Here is a 24,959-nt window from a genome sequence, read left to right as displayed (position 1 = left end):
GCTGGATAGGAGAGATAAGCAACGGGATGAGAGTTCTGTATTGTATATATCCGGCGTTCCGAGTGGAACCCAGCCGAATATATCGAATGTACAGCCCGGAGTACCTAGTATTCCGATGATTAAACCTCCGTTCACTCCCTATTCAGCTCATCTTCAAGTCTCTGAGGACTTGCACAATACCGGCGTTTTGCGCTCCGGTAAATCGGTGCCATCTACCGAGCATTATGCTTACAGTTCCGCCTATTCTACGAATTCACAAGCCCATACGGTGGCTTCTCACTCAAGACCGGGTACTAATGTCACATTCTCGCTTCCTCAGAGCTATTCGTCAGCACTGCCTCAGTGTTCTACCTCGTGGCAGGACCACCTTCAGAAGGCTTCGAGTATTCAGCCTTTCAGTAGCTCCTCCGCTACTAGTTCGTGGCTCGGAAATCCAGCCATATGTGCGGCGTCGGTTTCAATGCCGTGGTCAGTCCATTCGGCTGTGAATAGCACGCCGGGTTTCAATCCCTGGCTCGGAAATCCGGCACTGAGCAGTGCCTGTACGAACCCTTCGTGGTCTCAGAATCCGACTTTGAGAAATACTCAATCGACCAATCCATGGACGGCAACTGCTTCCTCAACTTCATTTCCTTACGCCAATCCATCTCTCACTCCCTACAGCGCAACGCTGTCGGGTAATCAGGGGCGTCACAGCTTACCTGTGTCCAAGTGGACAATTTCCAAATACGATGGTGAGGATCAAGGGTTGAAGTTGAACCAGTTCCTTGGAATGGTCCATGCCATGGCCGTATCTGAGCATGTCTCAGAAGTCGAGCTATTCGATTCAGCGATTCACCTTTTCAAGGGACCCGCCTTGCAGTGGTATATGACCATGCGGGCTGCCGGTCGCCTGTTGAATTGGCAGCACCTGGTTCTAGAGCTCAGGAGGACATTCATGCACCCCGATCTAGATACCATGATAAAAATGAAGGTTTATCAGCGTCACCAGTTGCGGAACGAGACGTTTCTCCAGTACTACCACAGTATGGAGGAACTGTTCGGAACTATGAGTGTTCCCATTCCGGAACATGAAAAGGTCCAAATTCTGATGCAGAATGTCCGGATCGACTATAAAAAACAGCTGAATTTCCTTCCTATCGCCGACCTCCAGACATTGGTGTCTGCCGGTCAGAAGATAGACGCTGTCAACTTCTCCGTGTACAATAAGGTCTTTGGACCGGAGAAGTCGGTGAATGCGGTAGAATATTCCGAGACTCCTAAACCGAAAAAGGAGAAGCAAGCGAGCAAGCAACGCTCGTCCCAGCCGGCGTCCCAATCCGGCCACTCCTTCTCGCTATCGAACCAGCAACAAAAGGGTTCCCAAGGCGGAGCCTCTGGTCCCCGCGGGTCAATTCGGTCACACGCGACACTCGAAGACATGATCGAGTCTCATCAGCCTCTCTCCAGTCGCCACTGCTTCAATTGCGGCAAGTTTGGGCATCGGATGGATCAATGCCGACTTCCGAAAGGAGTACTGTGCGAGAACTGTGGGTTCCGAGGCTATCCGTCCAACAATTGTCCGTATTGCGTAAAAACGCCATCGCAGCGAGCCAAAACCGCCGGCCGCTGAACCAAAACTTCTAGGCGTAAAACCTCCCGCTTGTTTCGAGCCGGCTTCGGATGACCTATACCAGGTATCTCCGGCTTCGTTCACCATTTCATATCCATTCCCCAACGATAATCGTCCTTACACTTCTGTACAAGTTTACGGGGTAAACTTTCGCGCTCTTCTTGACAGCGGTAGTAATCTTACCCTGATCAATGACAGCGTCTTCAATTCACTCAAACCGAAGCGGTTATTTCCACTTCGGGATCCCGTCCGCCTACGCACAGCGAGCGGAGAAGCGCTCAATGTCCGCGGACGAATTTATTTACCTTTTTCATGGAACGGTACGGTCAAGGTTGTTCCGACTCTGGTAGTTCCTAACCTGGCCATCAGCTGCATCTGTGGCATGGATTTCTGGAAGACCTTCAGTATCCAGCCTACAATCACTGATTGCGCCATGCTGGAGAACTCAGAGGAAGAAATGAGCCGCGAGTCACCACCGTCTCCGACTGTTCTGACTGCTACCGAGCAGCAGACCATAGAGCAGATCAAAACGCTGTTTATAGCAGCCCGCCCCGGACGATTGTCAACCACTCCGTTGGCGGAACACAAAATCGAACTCAGTGAAGAGTGGCGGAGAAAACCGCCCGTTCGACAGTTCCCATACGTCATGTCCCCCAAGACACAAGGTCTGGTGGCTGTAGAACTACAAAGATTGTTGGACGCTGGCATAATTGAACCCAGCAACTCTGATTGGTCGCTGAACTGCGTACCAGTCGTCAAGCCTCATAAGGTTCGGTTCTGTTTAGACGTGCGTAAAAGTAACGAACGCACTGTTCGTGATGCTTACCCCTTGCCGTACCCGTGCCGAAATCTTGGCCAACTACCGAGGGCGAAATACCTATCCACCATAGACTTGTCGGAGGCCTCCCTACAAGTTCCGCTGGAGAAGTCTTCGAGGAAGTATACGGCTTTCAGTGTGCTACGCTGGCAAGACTGATGAACCGAGTTTTGGGCCACGGTGTACTGGAACCCTATGTCAACGTCTACCTCGACTATATCGTCGTGATAACGGAGACATTTGAGGATCACGTTCAGTTGCTTCGTGAAATTGCGCGTCGACTGAACAGAGCCAACCTTATGATTAACTTGAGAAGTCTCAGTTCGGGGTGCCGGAGATTTCCTTCCTAGGATATCTCTTGAGCTCGGAAGGTCTGCGTGGAAATCCGGACAAGATCCGTCCAATCGTCGAGTACGAGAGACCGACCACGATCACCAAGCTCAGGAGATTCCTAGGAATGGCAAATTACTACCGCCGGTTCATCCGGAACTTCAGTGAGACTTGCGGGCCCCTGTCGGACCTCCTCAAGTCCAAATCCAAGGTCATCGGCTGGAATCCAGCCGCGGAGAGAGCTTTCTGCCAGATAAAAGAGCAGCTGATCGCCGCTCCGATTCTGGGAAGTCCCGATTTCTCTCGGGAGTTCGCCATCCAGACGGATGCCAGCGATGTCGCTGTTGCGGGAGTGCTCACTCAGCAGCAGGAGGAGGGTGAGCGGGTAATTTCCTATTTTTCTAGGAAGCTCACCACTCCTCAAAAGAACTATCACGCTGCCGAGAAGGAAGCTCTAGCCGCCTTGCTCTCCATCGAAGCGTTTCGGGGGTACATTGAAGGTTACCACTTCACCTTAGTGACGGATTCGTCGGCGTTGACCCACATCCTAAAGACGAAGTGGAAGGTTGGGTCCCGGTGTAGTCGGTGGAGCTTGGACTTTCAGCAGTTCGACATGACCGTAGTGCACCGGAAAGGCAAAGAAAATGTCGTCCCGGATGCATTGTCGAGAAGCATAGCGTTAGTCCAGGATTCACCGACTTCTCCGTGGTACGCCTCCTTGATGGATAAGGTCAGCAGCCGCCCAGACGACTTCGTCGACTTCAAGGTTGAAGATGGCAGGCTGTATAAGTTCGTCACTGCCCGGAATGTACCTTTCGACTCGCGATTCGAATGGAAGCAAGTAGTTCCAGCCGATGATGTTGCGGAGATTTTGAGGCAAGCTCACGATGAGCACTTCCATCCTGGGTTTGACAAAACGATAGCTCGTGTCCAACAGCGCTATTATTGGCCCAAGATGGCCAAGGACGTCAGGGCATATATTCACGCTTGTTCCACCTGCAAGGAGGTCAAACCGTCTTACGTCCAAACAACCCCGGAAATGGGGAAAATGCGCTGTGCGTCCCGGCCGTGGCAAATCATTTCAATGGATTTTGTTGGTCCGTTGCCACGGAGCCGGAAGGGAAATCAGCACATTCTAGTGATTTGTGACTATTTCTCGAAGTGGGTAATGATTCACCCGATGAAAAAGCTGGATAGTTCAGCCATGTGTGTGATTTTGAAGAATCAGTGGTTCTACCGGAATTCTGTCCCTGAAACCATTATCACCGACAATGGCAGTACTTTCACTTCAAAAGACTTCAAAGAATTATTAGATCACTTCAAAATCACACACTGGCTGAACTCCCGCTACCATTCGCAATCGAATCCGGTCGAGCGCGTCAACCGGACAATAAACGCGGCCATACGCACTTATGTCCAGGAAGACCAGCGTGTATGGGATATGAAAGTGCCCGAAATTGAGCTAATGCTCAACACCAGTATCCACGCCTCGACCGGGTTCACTCCGTATTTCATTACCCACGGACAAGAGCTATCGGAGCAGGGGTCCGACCACCGTCTATCTCGTCACGGAGACAAATTATCCGCGGAAGAGAAAGTGGAAAGACGCAAACAGATGTTCACGAACATTCACGAGATCGTTCGTAAAAATCTCGAAAAATCTCATGACGTTTCCCGAAGCCGTTACAATCTGCGTAACCGTACGTTCGCCAAGTCCTTTGCGGTAGGACAGTTAGTCTACCGGAAGAACATGAAGCAGTCTTCGGCCGTCGAAAATTATAATGCCAAACTAGGCCGGCAATATCTACCCTGCCGGGTGAAGGCTAAAATCGGCTCGTCCTCCTATGAGCTGGAGGACCTAAGTGGAAAAAACCTAGGAATCTGGCCAGCCGTTCACCTGAAGCCAGGGTAGTGCCGATTTGAACATCTGTTTCGCTTTCTCATCCCAACCCAATTCCCATAGAAGGACTATTGAAAATTCGGTAAATTGCCTCTCACCGGAGAAAAACAAATAGAACAAATTAAAAAAAAAAAAAAAAAAAAAAACTTACGTCATTCATGCTTCTCGGTTCTCGTCGTCGTCAGAGTTTCAATGGTTGTTTCCTCCTGATACTCATCATATGTTGTCTCTTCCTCTCATCCATCTCGTTTTCTTCTTTAGTGACAATCGCTGGCGTTGCCAGTGTCACATTTAAGGCGATTGTTTACTAAAATAGTAACGCCTCCCAGGTGGTAAATTTCGTTGATCGAATGATACCTACGATCGAGTGGGTCTAGCAAGAACGCTAGACCTTCTCAAATTTATAATAAGGGCCCTAGAATTAACCAAATAGTCGATAACTGGTGTGTGTGCGTGTGAGTGTGTTGTTCTTGGTAGGATAGTTTTAGCCAGACAACCGTGTGAATGGAAGGTGTGAATGAAAATTGTATGAAAGGTGGGGGGAATGAATGAATGTGTGAATGAGTTTTTTTTTAATCCCGAATTTCACTTCGGTGATAATTAAATAAAATGAAGAGGTTTCTAGAATACTTATTTTTCTCTTCCTAGCTTAAGTTAAATTTACAATAAAAGTATCAATTAGGTAAATAAAAGCTTAATATTTCTAAAGATTTGATTTCGAGAGGCTGGACCTGCTTTTTTCTGACGAACCCTTATGCCGGAAGGCCATGATCCCCGGTGATGCATATTATTTTGATTCACTTCGTTCACTAGCTGAGCAGCCAGACTCTATGGTTGAGTGTTAAGTGATCTGGTGGAAAAGAGTTCCTCTCATAAGAACGGACAAATCATTCCAGCAGATCTAGTCAACTCGTAACCAAAAGAGAGCTGCAACAGCGAGAACTCCTGACCAAGACCTATTCCCTTCTTGCTAGACTCTATAATTGAACGGTTTGTGATCTGGTGGAAAAGAGTTCCTCTCGTCAGAACGGACAAATCATTCCACTAAATCAGTTCACCGCTGAATTAAAAGAGAGCTACTTTATGTAGAGCCCAATATCCTTTTCCAGTTAGGTAACCAGACTCTATTACGGAATGGCATGTGATTTCGCGGAAAAGAGTTCCTCTCATAAGAACGGACAAATCATTCCGCCAAATCTGTTCACCCTTCGGTAAAAGAAAGTTACCACCTCCCGACGTATTCCATTCAGGTAGCCAGACTCTATTGCTGAATGGTTTGTGATTTTGCGGAAAAGAGTTCCTCTCATAAGAACGGACAAATCATTCCGCCAAATCTATTCACCATTTAGTGAAAAGAGAGCTACCGTGGTCCATTCCATTCTAATAGCCAGACTCTATCAATGAGAGTTAAGCGATTTTGCGAAATAGAGCTCCTCTCATTGGAACGGAAAAATCAATTCGCCAAATCAATCTAACTCTAATTGAAAAGAGAGCTACTAGGACAGATTCCTTGACTTTGACTTCTCAATACAGAAAAAAAAAACAAGTTTTTTTAAACGGAGTGGGGGATGAATGTTACCGGCCAAAACGGTCACATTAAACCTCTACAGGTTATTCCAACTTTATATTACTATTGAATTATGGTAGCTCAACTTACCGCCTAAGAAATTATGAATATAATGGAAAATCACACATAAAAGAATTATTGAACTTCCAATACAAACCCAATACCTAAGACCGAAATAAGAATAAACCCTCCTCTATCCTTTGAGCACCTCTACAATCCGTGAACGCACACTCGTCGTTATTCCGTCACGATGACATCTGACGTTTTGCGTCTGTTCGTCGACACGCGGTCGTTGCCGAGGGAAAAAAGGAATAGGAATAAAAACCTTTTGCCGCCAGGCATCGGGGCTCAGTAGGTTGTAAATTTTCTGCCTCATAAACCCAAAAGGGTGACTTTGGTCGCGTGTGCAGTGTAGTGCCGTGTAGAAGCCGAGAATTTGTTGTATCCGGAATAGGGGAGTGATTTTGGCTGTCCGCCACGACGAGCTAGCCACCATTTTGTAATTACGACAGTGGCGCCGTGCGAAGGTTCTCGTGGAAAAAGCGTCCACTATCGCTGGCGTGCCTTGTCAAGGCCCAGCCGAAGCAAAAGCATCCGCCATCGTTGGCGTGCCTCGCCGAAGCCCCGTCGAAGCAAAACATCCACCATCGCTGGCGTGCCTCACCCAGGCCCAGCCGAAGCCAACACATCCACCATCGCTGGCGTGCCTCGTCAAGGCCCAGCAGAAGCGCAAAGCATCTACCATCGCTGGCGTGCCTCGCCCAGGCCCAGCCGAAGCCGAAAACCTACACCATCGCTGGCGTGCCTCGCCCAGGCCCAGCCGAAGCTGAAAACCATCCACCATCGCTGGCGTGCCTCGTCCAGGCCCAGCCGAAGCCGAAAACCTACACCATCGCTGGCGTGCCTCGCCCAGGCCCAGCCGAAGTCGGAAACCTCCCTCATCGCTGGCGTGCCTCGCCCAGGCCCAGCTGAAGCCCAAAGCATCCACCACCGTTGGCAGGCCTCACCCAGGCACATCCCAAGGCACTATCCGCCGAGCAGCATCGCGAACATGGAACTTCGCCCTAGACACGATCAAAGACGAGCCAGAGTCGCACCGGCGGTCTCCAACCATCAGTGCATCCAAAGAAGAAATGCGGTATGTTAATGGTGCTTCCTTTATCCCCCCCCTCCTCTATTACTTGAATGGCTATAACAATGCCGAAAATACTATGAATATATAATGTTAATCTAAACTACACTATTGGTTAACCTTCATTTCGAGAATAATCCGTATTAAAATCTTGTTTTTCGGTGTTCCGCTTTGAAAGTATAATAAGGGAAGTCCGCCCGCCAATACCCCTCCAATTTCTCCTAAGAGCAATTAGAAAAACGACCCTGAGGTCACGACAAGGGCAGATGAAAGTCCCCAGCAAAAAGTATCTCTAACAATTCTATTTGAAATGCTTCAGGAATTCTTTTGCAAATATTTTCCGTTATCGGTTGTGAATACTTCTCGGGATTCCTTCGGGAATTTTTTCGGGACTCGTTCAAGAATCCTTTCAGAATTCATTTGCGAATACTTTTCGAATGCATTTGCAATGCATTTCCGAGATTCCTTCGCGAATTTTTCGAGAATCCTTTCAGGATTATTTTGCGTTTCGTGTTTTCAAAACTCCTTCGCGAATCCTTTCAAAATTCCTTTGCGGATTCCTACGCGATATCTTCACGAATCTTTTCGGGAATTCTTTTGTGATTCCTGCATGCATCCTCTCGAAATCACTCTGGGAATCTGTTCGTGAATCCTCGCGGAATTGCTTCGTAAAGCATCCAGCTTCACGAGCCCTTTCGGGAGCCTTCATGAATCCTTTCTACATTCCTTCGCGAATCATTCGGTAATCCTTTCACAATTCTTTTAGAAGTCCTGCGAGAACATAACTTGCTACTGTATAACGATATATGTAAATAGAATTTAAATAAACATTTTTAAATAATTCTAAAATTTTCAATGTAAACAAAGCAAAGAAAAGAACAAAAAAGAAGAAGAATCATCTAGTACCCATATCTCCATCATATCTAGCAAAAGTCTAGCAGAACTGTGGTACCCAAGTCTAGGAGATATCTCTGCGTTATCTAAGAGAACCGATGTGTCAAATCCCTCTCGGTTTAACCGGTTGAAACGGTCTACTCGTCTAAAATCTGAGGTAGATACCGGTGTAAACGGTTGTTGCATTTGAGGCGGATTTGAGGTCTGATAGGTGCTAGACATCGAAGGAAAATATCTAGGAGACTAATTTTTTTGTCTCAGAGATATCACGGTAGAAGTCTAAAAGATCTTTCCGAGCGGGAAACATTTGCAATCTGACCGTTTTTCTGACCGTAAAAACCGTTTTTCTGCAATTCCGGATGATATTTTTCACAACAATGGCAAAATAATTATTCGTAAGCCCATTATTTGTTACAATTTTGCTTTGAAGATGTCTTCCTATTGATTTTGCCAGTTCTTGGGTTGTTTCCAGGAAGATCTACTGTCACTTTTGCATGATATTCAATGGTTTGAGTTCTGTATGTGATTTCAAACATTTTGTGCAAGAATCCCATGGGTTTTATTTGGAATGAGGTCTGGGGATTGAAAAGGATGCGAAATCTTTGATTTGGCATTAGTCAGCATCTACTTTTTTAGACGGGAAGAATGTTTTGGACAAATTCAAAAATGGATCTATGACCCAATTGAACGGTGCTGGCTTTATCCTTCAAAATGTCCAAATGAATTAAACGATCAGTACCATTTGCACTGAAATCACCCTAAACCACAGATAATTGCCCTGCGGAATATTTGCAAGAACTCGCATATTTCTGCTAAAATACCTATACGAAGACTTGGAAAACTATGACGTTTTCATATCGATGAATGAACTGCTGACGCGAATTCACAATTCATTCAAAAGACATGGATGAATATTGTGTAATACTCATAAAAACTATAGTAACCGTTTATGATTTCTATACATTTTGATAAAAAATATAGTTTTGGAAAGCGGTAGAATCAGTTTCAAAACAAGCTGTGAAACGGTGGAAAGAAAAGATGTATGTCATCTTGTCACTGTACGCATACAGCGTGATACGAAAATCATTGTGCGGAAATCATATGTATGTCGATAGTATTAAGGTGTTTTTATGAGATATTGCGAAAAAAGATTCGGCTGCCGGTGGGACGAATCCATATATGTTTTGCCCTTATAAGAGCACCTCCACGGGAGTCCTTATCACTATTCTTATAATAGCGCTCCTTCCCGAGTGCTATTTTAGGATAGCGCCTCATGTTCCCACCGGCGGTTTTATTTTAGGTATAGCGACTTATTGAGTTCTCACCGGGCGTTGCTAAAAGTTTGTTCTTAAGACAAAGTTTTGATTTTCTGTTTATAAGTGGATATAGACACATAATATATTATGTTATGTGGGAAAATTATAAGCTGAGTTTTGGAAGCATTCGGGGAAATTTTCCATTTTCGCAAATAAGTGGAGAAAATATTAAAACTTTTTTGCAATCTACTACAAATGACACGAAGGCTTCGCCCTTTGGCTGAAAGGCCCGTGTCATCTGCAACAAAGATTTTTGACACCCTGGTGGTAAATCAGGTAAGTCAGAAGTCAAAATGTTATACAATATGGGCCCCAGTATGCTGCCTTGGGGGACACCAGTCCTTACAGGTAATCTATCTGATTTGGAATTCTGATAGTTTACCTGGAGTGAGCGATCTGATAAATAATTTTGGATCAGTTTAATAATGTACAGAGGAAAAATAAAATTCATCAATTTTGCATTCAAACCTTCATGCCAAACACTGCCAAATGCTTTCTCTATATCAAGAAGAGCAACTCCAGTCGAATATCCTTCAGTTTTGTTGAGCCGAATTAAATTCGTTACTCTTAATAACTGATGGGTGGTTGAATGCCCATGGCGAAAACCAAATTGCTCATCAGCAAAAATAGAATTGCCATTAATATGAACCATCATTCTATTTAAAATAATCTTTTCAAACAGTTTGCTTATTGAAGAAAGCAAACTGATTGGGCGATAACTAGAAGCCTCAGCTGGATTTTTGTCCGGCTTCAAAATTGGAACAACTTTGGCGTTTTTCCATTTATTTGGAAAGTATGCCAATTGAAAACATTTGTTAAATAAATTAACCAAAAAGGATAAAGAGCTCTCAGGAAGTTTTTTGATAAGTATGTAGAAAATACCATCATCACCCGGGGCTTTCATATTTTTCAATTTTCTAGTAATAGATCTCACTTCATCCAAATTAGTTCCCAATGAAGGGTCGAAAACATTCTCTTGATTGAGAATGTCTTCGAAGCTCCGTGTAACCTGATCCTCAATTGGACTAATGAGACCTAGACTAAAATTATGGGCACTCTCGAACTGCTGAGCAAGTTTTTGAGACTTTTCGCCATTTGTTAATAAATTTTTTTCTCCCTCTTTAAGCGCTGAAATTAGCTTTTGAGGTTTTTTAAAAAATTTCGTTGATTTCCAAAAGGGTTTCGAACTGGGATCCAACTTCGAGACATTATTCTCAAAGTTGGTATTTTTCAGAATAGCGAAACGTTTTTAAATTTCATTTTGCAAATCTCGCCAAATAACTTTCAACGCGGGATCGCGAGTTCTTTGGTATTTCTTTCTTCTCACATTTTTAAGACGGATCAGTAGCTGAAGATCGTCGTCAATAATAATGGAGTTGAATTTAATTTCACATTTAGGAATTGCAATGCCTCTGGCTTCCACAATTAAATTTGTCAAAGTTACGAGAGCATTATCAATATCACTTTGATATCGAGAGGAATATCAACATCAAAATTCCTATCGATATTCGTTTTATATAAATCCCAATCAGCTCTATGGTAATTGAAAGTAGAGCTGATTGGATTATAAATGGCTTCTTGTGAGATTTCAAATGTCACAGGAAGGTGATCAGAGTCAAAGTCAGCATGAGTTACCAATTGGCCACACAGCTGACATGAATCCGTTAAAACCAAATCAATTGTCGAAGGATTTCGAGTGGATGAAAAACAAGTTGGGCCATTGACTATGAATCAATGAACACAATAAAATTGTGTAAAGTATAGACAAATCGTCGAACCTGTATACGAAATATTCCTTAGAAATGACATGCTAAATGTAATCTTTAATGTTATTAACATCCTACAGTTTAGCGAAAAAATCAAACATGACAAATATCAAAAATCCATTACAAGAAACCAAGGAACGAATGTGGTATACTTCTTAGGAGTCTTGTGTAAAATAATCGGCAAAATCGGACAGACATTGTTGCAGAGGCAACGTTATAGCTGTTACGAACGGGAAGCAGACGTATGGTACTGGCAGACGTCGGCACTGCCTTCACGGTTAGAAAAAAGTACCTAATATTAGGTACTTTTCACTCAAATCGGGGGTTCAGTGTGGGAACCCAAAATTAAGTAATTTTTCCTTGAAATTAAGTAAAATTCACTTAATATTAAGTAAAATATACTTGATTTTAAATAGAAACTATCCAAAAGTTAGGTAAATTTCACTCAACTTTTGTAAACATGAGATTACTTAACGTTGAGTTCCCACACTTTAATGCCCTTGTTGAGTGGTTTTGCTCTTCATTTTATGACAACAAAGGGAAGAGGGAAGGAGATGCAAGAGAAAAAAAGTACCTAAAATTAGGTACTTTTTTCTAACCGTGTTGACTTCATCAACGACACCGAAGCATTTGAGTTCATATTGAGTATTGATGCACGAACTAGTGGAAGCTCGTAGGTTTCAGAGTTAGCACTCTATAGAAAATTACTAACTTATTTTGAAGAAAAAAAAAGTTTATCAGAATTATAGGTAGTTCTACATTATCTTTACGGAACATGACGAAGTATAAAGGGGAGAGCATAATCGCATTCTTCCTCATCGAAAACAATAGGAAAACAGATGTTGTGAAGTTCCTCCGTACGCCATATCTTGATCCTGAATTCGAAGGTAAATTTTATCTAAAACTAATTCGTATTTAATGGAAAATGTATTATGCATATCTAAAATACCCAAAAAAATAGATACATCACTACCATCAGTCACACATTCATTTTGACGAATTTCGCGCCAACTCGACCAGCGGTTGGCAGCACCATCTCAGAATCGAATGAAACTTGGTGGGCATAAAGACATGGTATTTCTAAGCCACTCTGCATACTAAGTTTTTCAAAAATTGTCAAGAGTAACATTTGATGAGGGCCTATTTTTTTTTCATGGATTTTTTATAAATCAATGTTACTCTAAAATGACAAGACCTACAGAAAAGTGTTGTATGGCGGACTGTCGTGAAATTCCCAGATTGGTATTTTAATTATCTAACTTTTCTGGGAATAATGTTCCTGTGACATATTTAAGGAAAAAAAGTTTTTCTAACAAAAACTTTTTTCATGTCCATATTGAGTGAAAATTTATCAGCGTGTTTTATGCCTACAGCGCCAATTATAGGTTCTGCAGCCTATCATCAACCAGCGACACATTTTGGAAGTATAAAAAATTGTTTAGGAAGCAATTTAGCATAATCTAACATTAATGTGGACCAACATTTGAAAAGGGCGTACATTTTCCTAGATTGCTTATATCAATGTTACACACAAATGACCAGATTTACAAAATTGCGATGTTTGATGGACTAATGTAAATTTGTCTGAACTATGAAGTCTGAAACATAAAAGAGCGTTTCGTTCACCGAGAAAATAAATTAATGAATGTAAAGATTAAAATTGGTTTAGCAAAAATAAAAATTGGAGGTCGATTTTTTTTTCATCAGATAAACATGTTGATTCCAAACGATGAATCTCGGTAGGTAATTTCATTAGAGGGATTTCCGGTAAACGCACATTTAAAGAATAATAAATTTTCCGCATTTTTTTTAATTTTTTCTTCAATTTTATTTGTTTAATTTAATTTGTAAACTTAGTCGAACAATTCAAAGACTTTTGGGTCTTCATCTGAGTTGGAATATTTTTAGCCAGGATTTTATTATGAGCGATTGGTATAAAAGAATGAAGCTTTTGTGTGCCAATTATAGTTTTTGCTTTCTTGAAAAGTTCATCAAACTCTTGTTGAGTACTGTCGTCGGGGGTGACAATGGGTCAAATGGGGGTGAGAATGGGTCAGTGTCTCAACTACTTTGAATGCTTGTGGAATGGATGTATCTGAGCACAAGAAGACAAAAATATAAGAGACCTTTTTGAACGATTTTGCTCTACGCCCTCCATGCTCGCGGTGAGAGCGATGACCCATTCGCACCCCCAGACCCATTGCCACCCCCGATGGCGGTATTGCTCATTCGTGATATAACAGAAATGTAATATAGTGATATTTTTGTTTGATTGAAAACGTGTCCATTCGCCCATTCGTACAACTCCCGAGGAGTCTTGATAGTATTTCCATAATCTTTGGCAAGAGTTGCTCGTTTTGACATTCGTTTGAAAGTGCCACCAATAGCTTCGCAAGGGCCTTTTCCGTGCGATGTTGTAAAAAAGTGCCATTCTGCTTCTAAGCCATGTTTTGAATTAAAATTACACAGACTTGCAAAGTTTCTTTTCAGAAAAATATATTAAGCTCGTTTAGTGGAATGTATTAAACCGTCTAAGACGAATTAAGTACTGTCCATTTAATTCCACCAGTTAATTTTCGTTATCTTTGCAGATACGTATTTCGACCACACAGTTGTGGTCGAAATACGTATCTGCAAAGATAACGAAAATTAACTGGTGGAATTAAATGGACAGTACTTAATTCGTCTTAGACGGTTTAAGTTTCTTTTATTTTTATAATGTGCTGCAGCTCACCCAGACACAAAAGTAATTTTTGTAAAATCGATCGACTGTTTCAAAAAGTCAATTAATTTTAAATGAATAAGTGAACAGCTTTTGTGTCATGGGTCCTTACTTCTGATTAATAAAGCTAACGTTTTCTAATTAACAGTTTCTTTTAAAGTAAACTTCGAATGGATGTATTGTGGCCTGGGAATTATTCCAATCTTGAGCAGCATTTTGGATAATGAATGGATAATTTTCAGAAAAATCTAACTGTACAAGTATTGTTGTTTGCAAATAATGTCATGGGTTATAAGTTTATTATTTTTTTCAATAAAATACGATACAAAATCATCTACAGGCTTTATAACGGTTTCTAAATTACACCGTTCAGTGGTTAGCCTTTGCTGAAAAACAACATCATCTTTTCCACTATTACAATTAAATATCACTTCAGTTTCGTTTCGGCAACATTGCCCGTTTTCAAAGTAATTATTTTTTTGTAATTGTTTTTAAGTTACTTCGATACAAAAAGTCAAATAAAACATAAACCCTTTTTAAATGTTGGTCCACAATTATGTTAGATTATGCTAAATTGCTTCCCAAACAAATTTTTATACGTCCAATATGTGTCGTTGGTTGATGATAGGCTGCTGAACCTATAATCGGCGCTGTAGGCATAAAACACGCTGATAAATTTTCACTCAATATGGACATGAAAAAGTTTTTGCTAGAAAAACTTTTTTTCCTTCAATATGTCACAGGAACATTATTCCCAGAAAAGTTAGATAATTAAAATACCTATCTGCAGAAAAAATTTCATCGATTTCTGAGATGAGGTTTTTTTGTAATATCGATTTTAATTTTTAGAACTAATTGTTTTCAGTGTAGAAATCGGTATTTTATTTTTTGGATATTTTTCCAAAAAACTTCTGGGAATTTCACGACAGTCCGCCATACAACACTTTTTTGTAGGTCTTGTCATTTTAGAGTTACATCGATTTATAAAAAATCCATGAAAAAAAATTAGGCTCTTATCAAATGTTACTCTTGACACTTTTTGAAAAACTAAGTATGCAGAGTGGCTTAGAAATACCATATCTTTATGCACACCAAGTTTCATTCGATTCTGAGATGGTGCTGCCAGCCCCATAGAAGGGTTGGCGCGAAATTCGTCTTTTGGAAAACTTAACACTGCAATTGTTGAAAATACACCAATTGAAGGACATTGACAACAGAACAGAGTTTTCTAATTTGTTTAAAATCTGCCGTTACTTATTGGAAAGAAGGATTGATTATGTTATTTTACGGGTTCTTTCAAATCTGGAATAGGGAATGAGATACGATGTAATTTGTGCTGCAGTTGACACGATAAAGAGAGTGATCTCATCCTCACCATGTATATTTATTCATTCTTTTGAAATGATTATATTTGACACGATAAAGAGAGTGATCTCATCCTCACCCTGTCCAGAGTCTATTATATAGAGTTACGCAAAGAGGATCTTCTTACACTTATTCTGAATGATGCTCTTATTATTCTGTTGAAAATTTTCACTTTTGTTCAACCCTTCAAGTGACTTCACGGGAACGTTCACTTCTGAAGCTTTTTAATTCGATAACCTATAGTCACCCACATAGTGCAAACACGTGAGTTTCTTGTTGCAACTTTATTGGGGAATCTATTGATGTTTTTTGAAGCTGTTTCTAGATCAAATCTAATACATTTCAATTCATGCGTTTTAGTTCGCCATAATAATCATTAGGCGATAACAATACTTCCGCCTCACCAACAAGCATTTGTTTACTTTGCTCGATAGGTAGATGGTTTGACAGTTCAATAGGTAGATTTGGCTTCACTCTTTGCGCAACTCTATATATAATAGACTCTGACCCTGTCTATTCATTCATTCTTTTGAAATGATTATTTCTCGGGTACTTATTCAAAAGGACGTATGTGATTTTGTGAACAAAGATTCAAACATCGATTTGTCCAATCTGATAGCACTCCCACGCAAAACATCACCATAGACAGATAGGGGAAGCCTTCGGCTACCTGTTGGTGGTGTTGGTTTGCGTGGGAGTGCCATCAGATTGGACAAATCGACGTTTGAATGTTTGTTTACAAAATCACATACGTCCTTTTGAATAAGTACCCGAGATTTACAATATTTAGTACGTCTCAGTTGTTCGAGGTTCGAGGGCTAATCTAATCTTTATTAAGAGCCGCACACACCACAATGTGCTTATTATATAATACTTCTATCAATACTACTACCGCTTATAAAAAAAACCCAGATTAATCCACCTAGCGTTGGTGGTGCCTTTCTCGCATTTAGTTAAGACACCAACCTTATATGGGGTTTAAATGGTCCGATGTACCATTTTCTTCATTACTTTTAAACGCAATGACCGATCGTTATAAAATTCAATAGTGATCAACAAAGCTTTGTCCCCTGTCGAATGAAACTTGTTGCGAGAAAATCGGTTAAGGATTACTATGCGAAAAGTTGTCTAATGTTTTTTATAACTTTTGTGCACACACATACACACACATACACACATACATACACACGGACAGACAGACATGTGCTCAGCTCGTAGAGCTGAGTCGATTGGTATATAATACTATGGGTATCAGAGCCTTCTATAAAAAGTTCGTTTGCGGAGTGAAATGATAGCCTTTCGGTACAACTTAGATGTACGAGAAAGGCAAAAAGTAGAAACTAGTTAAGAACCCAACTAGTCATAAATTACTTGATGAAATGCATTGAAGTTTTGAATGAAACTAAATTGTTCAATTAAAGAAGTACCGTCGTCGGGGGTGACAATGGGTCAAATGGGGGTGAGAATGGGTCACTTCAACTACTTAGAATGCTTGTAGAATAAATTGAATGTATCTGAGGGCAAGAAGACTAAAATATAAGACACCTTTTTGAACGATTTTGCTCTACGAGCTCCACACTACCGGTGAGATCGATGACCCATTCTCACCCCCAGATCCATTGTCACCCCCGATGGCGGTATAAAATTGTTTTAGGTCTAATCATATTCGTTGTTGATAACACGTGATAACACATACCGAACTTGTTTTGCAAATTTCAAATTTGAAAACATTGATTAGAAAGCTTAATTTCCTTAGCCAACATTGAAATCATGTCGTTCTATGTTTGTTACGTTTAGGTTTTGTTTAGCCATTATAAACCACTACGTCTTAGAAAATTAGCTAGTAACAAACAAATTAGCAAACTAGTAGGAGCGACAAAAACAAATTGAACCATGCACGCCAAAGAAATCCGCATTACATCATCATACCAAATGCGTCAAATATTCGAAGCATTATCCCGTTCAGTGTAAGTCGTCAGAAGCAACCGTCGTTTTAAACACACTCCGAGCAGCCCATCCCTGCAGCGAATGAGAGGAACACTATTCGAAATAAGAGGCCGACACCGTTTCGTTTTGACGTTTGTGCTTCCGCTGGGGGAGAGAAAAGAAAAAAACACAAAAACTGCTGGAAAAGGCAGCCGTCTGTTCGCAGGCAGGCGAATAAAAAGTGAACCGCTGACAAATACCGTTATCCGGATTATCGTTGCAGCTTTTATTGTGCCAAGTGCAGTGATCGAGTGCAAGTTTTCGGCTAGTCGACAAACCCGGTGACAGAGACGGAAATCAAGACTCAACCACCGAAAAAGAGTGAAGTAAGTTCTAAATGGATGATCTTCCAGCAATTAGTTATGCTTAGCGAATGGTTAAATTTCAGACCGTAATCGTGCTCGACCAACATTGCACTCGAAAAGAACTGGAATCTGGACGATAGCAACCAGCAAGTTTCGAAACTAGCCGTAAGTAGTTCACACGTTTCTACCTAACCTCAAAACTAAGGCACACCGTCTTCTCAGGTGCAATCGCGGGCTTGGAAACATCAGCCCAGAATCAACAGCATCACGGAAACAACGATCTACGAAAAGTAAGCCATTGGATTACGAAAAAGGTGGCCAGCTCATTGGCGTCTCGCAAATCACCAGTAAAAGGCCCCGAAGGGTGAGTTTTTTTTATTAAAATCTGTGGGAAGACAGACCTTCATTACTGTTGCCTCAACAGGGCCTTTATTGCCATCCGGAACACTCCGAACAACGCGGAAACCCATCGCCAGACATAAGAGGCGGAAAGCCGGCGAGTGAACAACAGCCCAGGGCTGACAGCGAGCGCTATCGTCCCACAAGAGCCAGGCAGAGGCGGCCCGGGAGGCACCACCGACTGAACGCGATCGAGGATCGGCAAAGATTCGTCACTCGTTGCAGCGGGTGAAGAAAGCATCATCGAAGACGAGCGCGGCCAAAACTCCCTCGGAGGGTCCCCATCCAGTAACCCGGTCGCACTGGACGGCCAGAGGGGTCCCCAGCAGAGGGATTGGCGTGTGGAGCGAACGAGTGTCTATTGTAGGCAAGGATGTCGACGAGAGGCGTGCGTGGAGCGGCGAAAGGTAACAGACCGCAGAAAGTATCGTCGCTGTAGGGGGACGCCCCGACGGTACCGTGAGTACGGAGAAGAAACCGTGAGTAAGAAAACTGAGGTGTTTTGTAAAGTAGGAAAATAGAGAAAGAGGAGTGAAAGGGAAAGAAGATAAGATGACTAGGAGGTAGGAAGTAACAAAGGAAAATGGGTGCATTACCCTAAATATATGTATTAAATTGAAGATTTGTGGTTTTTGCTGTTTTGTTGGTGCTTTAGCCCTCCAGTCTTAGTTGCTTTTGTCCGTTTTGGTAGTTCTGCTCTACCCGCTACCGGAAGCTCGCAATACTGGCGCCCAACTGAAAATCCACAATAATTTCTACCGTTTAGCGAAAATTTCTGGTTTGTTTAGTTATATTTTGGTTTTGTGTTTTGATTATCCGGCCTACGATAGTCAAATTTTACTTTAACTCTTACGCATTATTATCGATATGGATTACACGCATTTGACCGACGAAGAGGTGACCTACGAGTTAGCTTTACGCCACGTAGTCAACCTAGGTCCAACCACCCATCGAGGTAAAATCCTCCGTCTCAAGGCACTTGTTCAAGAGGAGACCTTGAGAGATAGTAAGCCCACTAGCTCAGACCACATAATGAGCTCACAATCAAACATCGAGCATTGTGAAGCTCAAATTCACCAATTGCACATTAGTACAGAATCGGCCATTCGCTCAGCCGATAGTACAGCATTAAATCAAATTCGAACGCGCCTTACACACTATCGCGACCGTTTAAGTTTGATCCGTCCTCCGGTCGAATTGCATGAAACGCACTCTATGCTCATCATGCAAGTCAATTTGTTATTGAGCAAAGTGAACGGAACAAGTGCAGTGAATGGTGTAACAAGAAGTGACAGTGCAGTGAACCAAACACAGTCGACTGGCGCTGTGCGCAGGAGCAACGCAGAAGAAGACGGAGCCTTTGGAGGAGCAGCGTATGCAACCATCCCAGTTGCTGACAATTTTATTCTGGAAGTTCCGCCACCGATGTCGGACCAACCCCCAGAAATGAATTCGTTTTCGTGCGGAAATGAACGCGGACAACTATTTTCAAGTTCGTTCCAAGCACACGGCCATGAGAACGGAACACAAGTGAATACAGGCCGGCGAAGCAGCACACCACCACCTCCCTACCGTTCGAGAGATCGTGCAGCCTGGAACTACCCGGAAAGTGAAGCACAAGGACTAGAAGGCAGAATAAGAGAGATGCAGGACAGGGAGAACCGTATTCGAGAGCAGTACTGCAGAATGCGGGATGAACTGGATCGGCTCATTCGTCGAGAACAACCACGACCGGTGCGAGAAGAAGAAAGAAGGATACAAAAGGCTGTGCACAACTGGCCGTTCAAGTTCCGTGGAGACAAAGACACGACATCGCTCAACGTTTTCCTGGATCGAGTCGAGACGTTTGCAAGGTCGGAGGGCATGAGTGATGCGACGCTGCTGAGTTCCATCAAGCATCTGCTGCAGGAGGACGCAATCGACTGGTATGCACGGGCAACTTCACAACGCTTGCTTCATTCATGGAACGACTTCAAGCGGGAAATCCGAAGAGAATTCTTGCCCAGTGGATATTCGCAGATTCTTCGCCTGGAAGCCAGCTTCAGATTCCAAGGAAGGGAAGAGTCGTTCGCGAAATATTTTCGCGACATTTCGGCGCTTTTTCGCTTTGTGGAACCGCCGATTCCAGAGGAAGAAAAGTTTTTCCTAGTGAAGAAGAACATGAACGAGAACTATGCAGCTATCGTTACGGCAGCAAGACCGCGTTCACTGGAGGAAATGGTAGAAGTTTGCACCGGGTACGACGAAACACGAATGCTCTTGAACAGACAGCGCCGAATTCCAATTCCGCACAGTGCGCTTCTGGAGCCGAACTTCGCGACGCCGGTAACCGTCAACAGGGTGACAACGCTTCCTCAGCAACAACAACCACACCGCTAAAACAGAGTTCACGCGGTAGAAGTAGAGGAAAACATTCCACAATACGAAGCAGAGGAAGAAGAATCACGTGATACTTGGCAGCATAGCATCGATGATCTCATAGAGCAAGTCAACGCGCTGAAGCTGAACCTGGAGAGCAAAACCTGGCGTCCGAGCAACACAACGCGGAACGATCAGCCACCCAGATTTGTAGACAGAGTTCGTCGATCCGAAGAAGTACGTCAGCAGTTCGGAAGTGAACAACAACCCAGATTCCAGTCACAACGGCAGCAGTACATGCAGTTTCAGCAACGTCAGCCGCAGCAACTGCTAGATAGCATGCAAAGAACGCAGAGCTGGCAGTCACGCCGAGAAATTCGAAACTCCGACGAAGCATTAGCTGATGCTCATCAGCAAAGCCATCGACGGCAGCCAGAGCCAGCCAGATGGGAGGATAATCACCACGAGGAGCAGCAGGAATCTCCGCGCAACCAACGACCAATCATGGTTTGCTGGAACTGCGACGAAGACGGTCACAGGTTCATGGACTGCCCAAAACCACAAGCAATTCTGTTCTGTTACCGATGCGGACGAAAAGGCTACTCCCTCCGTAGCTGCTTCACGTGTCGAGCAGATGCGGGAAACGGTCAAGCGGGGAACCGACAATAGAGGGGAACAGTTCTCCGCAACCCTTCGGACACCCCTCCGAAATTCCAAAATTCCAGAACCTAGACTCAATCATCGTCAATCCCGGAAATGACAACCGTCCACATGCAATCGTAACGGTGCTGGGCGACGAACTAACAGCGCTGCTAGACAGCGGAGCAAACTGCTCCTTGCTTGGAGGAAAGATGGTCGACCTGGCGGAGAAATACGGTCTGCAGAAAGGAACAGTTATAGGCGGAATAAAAACAGCGGATGGTACGAGGCACGCTATCTCCTATTTCGTATACCTTCCGATTGTGTACAATAACCGCAACGAAGTTTTACCAGTACTGTTAGTACCCTCTATCCCGGACTGTATCATCCTTGGAATGGACTTCTGGGACATGTATGGCGTTAAAGCGGTATGCTGCAAGGTAGAAGCGGATAAAGAGGAACCAAGCGTTGGAGTGCAAAATGAGATGAGGCAGCTATCATCACAACAGAGAATGCGACTGGAGCATGCGATCCGAAAATTCCCCAAAGCGGAAGCAGGCAGGTTGGGACGTACGAGACTGTACGAGCACCGCATCGACGTCGGAAATGCACCACCGCGGAAGCAAAGGCATTATCCTATGTCGCCGTACGTTCTGCAGGAGGTGAATAAGGAGATCGACCGAATGATAGCGCTCGATGTTATTGAAGAGGCACAGTTTTCCCCATGGAACAACCCGTTGGTTGCGGTAAAGAAGAAGACGGGACAGTATCGTGTCTGCCTGGATGCCCGGCATCTCAACTCCATCATGGTAAACGAAGGTTACCCTATTCCGCAGATCGCAGCAATCACCAACAACCTCAGAAGCAGCAAATACATCTCGTCAGTGGACCTGAAGGATGCGTTCTGGCAGTTACCGCTACACCCTGGCTCGAGACAATTGACGGCGTTCACGGTTCCATCCCGCGGACACTTCCAGTTCAAGGTCGTCCCGTTTGGACTGTGTACAGCTAGTCAAGCCTTAGCGCGGCTGATGACGCACCTATTCGCCGATCTGGAACCTCTGGTGTTCCATTATCTAGACGACATCATCATCTGCTCTGAAACCTTTGAGGAACATATCGCGCTGCTGGAGGAAGTAGCCCGCCGGCTACGTCAAGCGAACCTGACAATATCGCCGGAAAAATCCATGTTCTGCAGGAAAAGCATGAAGTACCTCGGTTACGTGATCGACGAGCAAGGCTGGCGAGTAGATGACGAGAAGATCCAAGCTATAGTTCAGTTTCCAACCCCGAAGTCAAGGAAGGAAGTGCAGCGGTTCTTGGGAGTATGTAACTGGTACCGACGCTTCATCTCCTCCTTTTCGGAGCTAGCGGCACCACTCACGAACCTGACATCAGCCAAGGTAAAGTTCCGGTGGACTCCCGTAGCAGAAGAAGCGTTTCTCAAACTGAAAGCAGCTCTGGTCTCAGCGCCGGTGCTGGCCATGCCAAACTACTCCAAACCGTTCGCGATAGCGTGCGATGCCAGTGACACTGCCATCGGGGCGGTCCTGACGCAAGATATCAACGGTGAAGAACATCCGATTAGTTACTTCTCGCAAAGCTGTCAGCGTCGGAGCGGAGATATTCCGTCACGGAGCGAGAGTGTTTGGCGGTGATCCGAGCAATCGAAAAGTTTCGAGCATACGTGGAAGGGATCAAGTTCATCGTGTACTGCGACCATGCAGCACTCAGCTACCTCAAGTCAATGAAAAATCCTACAGCTTTGATGAGCAGATGGTTACTGCGGCTAAACGCGTTTGACTTCGAGATTCGTTACCGGAAAGGCTCAATCAACGTAGTACCGGATGCGCTCTCGAGAATAGTATCCGAAGCCGTTTTCACAGTGGATCAAGTGGTGGATCCGTGGTACAAGAAGCTGGTGGATAGAGTAAATAGTGAAGGAGACAAGTTTCCGGATTTTCGTATCGCAAATGACACCCTGTTCAAGAACTGTCGTTGCAAGGATGAAGTCGGAGCAGTATACTACAAATGGAAACAAGTTGTTCCCAAAGAAGAAAGAATGCTTCTGATCCGGAGATTCCACGACGAGCCAGCGGCTGCGCACCTCGGATTCTACAAAACTTGGCACAAACTACAAGCCCACTACTACTGGCCGCAGATGCAGCAGGAGATCAGAGACTACGTGCGGAACTGCGCAACTTGCAAAGCCTGTAAGGCGCCCGGCGTGACGATGATGCCACAAATGGGAAGCCCAAGCCGGCGAAGATTCCTTGGGAGATGATATCGATCGATTTCGTGGGTCCACTCACGCGCTCTAAGCGAGGGAACACAGTGTTGCTAGTGATAGTGGATTGGGTAAGCAAGTATGTGATCGTCAAGCCAATGCGCACAGCCGATTCGCAAAAGATGGTGGAGTTTCTAGAGGAAGAAGTATGTTTGAAGTTCTCACGTCCTCGGCTGATACTGTCGGACAATGGGAAGCAGTTCGAGTCCATGGTCTTCAAATCTTGGCTAGCAAAGCACAAGATCGGCCACATGAAAACCGCCTACTATTCGCCACAAGCGAACAACGCCGAACGCGTCAATCGCGTCGTGGTCACTTGCATTCGGACGCTCCTTGACGGCGATCATCGTGAATGGGACGACAAGTTGCCGGCTATCACAGCGGCGATCAACGCGGCGAAACACGAAGCAACGGGTGTAAGTCCACACGAAGCCAATTTCGGACGTAACCTGCTGCTACACACGGATCTCTACACACAGCAATCGTTGAACACGGCGGAGGATCCAAAGGTCGCCCAGGAGATGAGATTGTCGACGATTCGCCGTATTCAGAAGCTCATCATCGAGCGGATCAAAAACAGCCACGAGCGAGCGAAGCAGCGATACAATCTACGCACGAGAGCGGTGTCATTCAAGGTCGGAGATCTGGTTTGGCGCCGGACATTCATCCTTTCATCGAAGGCGGACCAAATCAACAGCAAGCTAGAGCCGAAGTTTGTTCCGGCAATCGTGAAGGAAGCCCTTGGAACAAATGTGTACCTGTTAGAGGACGTTTTGAGTGGGAAGAAAGGTCGATTCCATGCAAAAGACATCAAAGCCGATTAAGCGGCAATGTTCAAGCTATGTACGCAGGTAATGCCTGCCAACCAGAAGCAAAGGTTGCTGAAAAACACCAATCACTGGGAACAACGACGACGAAGGAAGTGAAGAAGCAGCAACACATTTCTTTTCACTTTCGCCAGACCAATCGAGGAACTAGCGGATTCCGCTCAACCGAGCGAGGTCCCAAACCCTTTATTAAGCTATGTAAGCAGACAGAGTCTGTGGACAACGAGCACTACGCTCAGGAAAATCCGTCGCCAAGCGTGATAAATGGCACAGTCAGGTGTGATGAGCAACAACTTTAATAAACTACCTCTCCACCTCGATAACCAATCGGCAAAGCAACTAGCGGAGGAAGACCAACGTCCAGACGCAGAGGAAGACCAAAGCAGTCGCCGAACAATGTGGTTCATCAACATTCCCGTCGCGCCAGGGAATGAGCCACAATGAACCGTGCGCCGTTCACGAAGCGAGAGAAATCGTACCCTGTAAACTGGCAACGGGTTGCAGGGACTCCACAGAAGAGCAGATCAGTTCCTGGGTAGGAGGAGTTGAAGCCTCGAGTCGAAGACCAAAATCTGTTCGGCGGGGGTTGACGCTTACGGCCACTATCCGGCGCAGGGGAACAACGGTTATGCGGAGGAGAGAGAAGAAGAAGATGTCGTCCGGGAACAGGACATGTTCCAACCGGGAGAAATAACAGCGAGCACTAGAGAAGAAGCACCGAAGACCGCCATCATGAG

General features: G+C 44.2%; 2 protein-coding genes and 1 long non-coding RNA gene across 3 annotated transcripts in view; 2 read left to right on the top strand and 1 right to left on the bottom strand.

The window, feature by feature from the left end:
- The window catches only part of LOC134225410 (coiled-coil domain-containing protein 42 homolog), a 174,563-nt gene that overhangs the window by 138,498 nt on the left and 11,106 nt on the right, over positions 1–24,959 (bottom strand). The window lies entirely within an intron of this gene.
- On the top strand, positions 17,451–18,762 carry LOC134220816 (uncharacterized). Its single transcript, XR_009982067.1, has 4 exons — positions 17,451–17,733; positions 17,796–17,877; positions 17,935–18,076; positions 18,137–18,762. It is a non-coding gene; the product is annotated as an uncharacterized LOC134220816 (long non-coding RNA).
- LOC134222222 (uncharacterized protein K02A2.6-like) lies at positions 23,389–24,219 on the top strand. The gene has a single exon (XM_062701364.1). It carries the CDS (start codon positions 23,389–23,391, stop codon positions 24,217–24,219), a length of 831 nt encoding a protein of 276 aa, XP_062557348.1.

This window comes from Armigeres subalbatus, chromosome 3 (genome assembly GCF_024139115.2).
Source record: "Armigeres subalbatus isolate Guangzhou_Male chromosome 3, GZ_Asu_2, whole genome shotgun sequence".
Classification (NCBI taxonomy): Eukaryota; Metazoa; Arthropoda; class Insecta; order Diptera; family Culicidae; genus Armigeres; species Armigeres subalbatus.
Note: the sequence above shows the minus strand (reverse complement) of the source record. Positions and strands in the feature narration are given on the sequence as shown.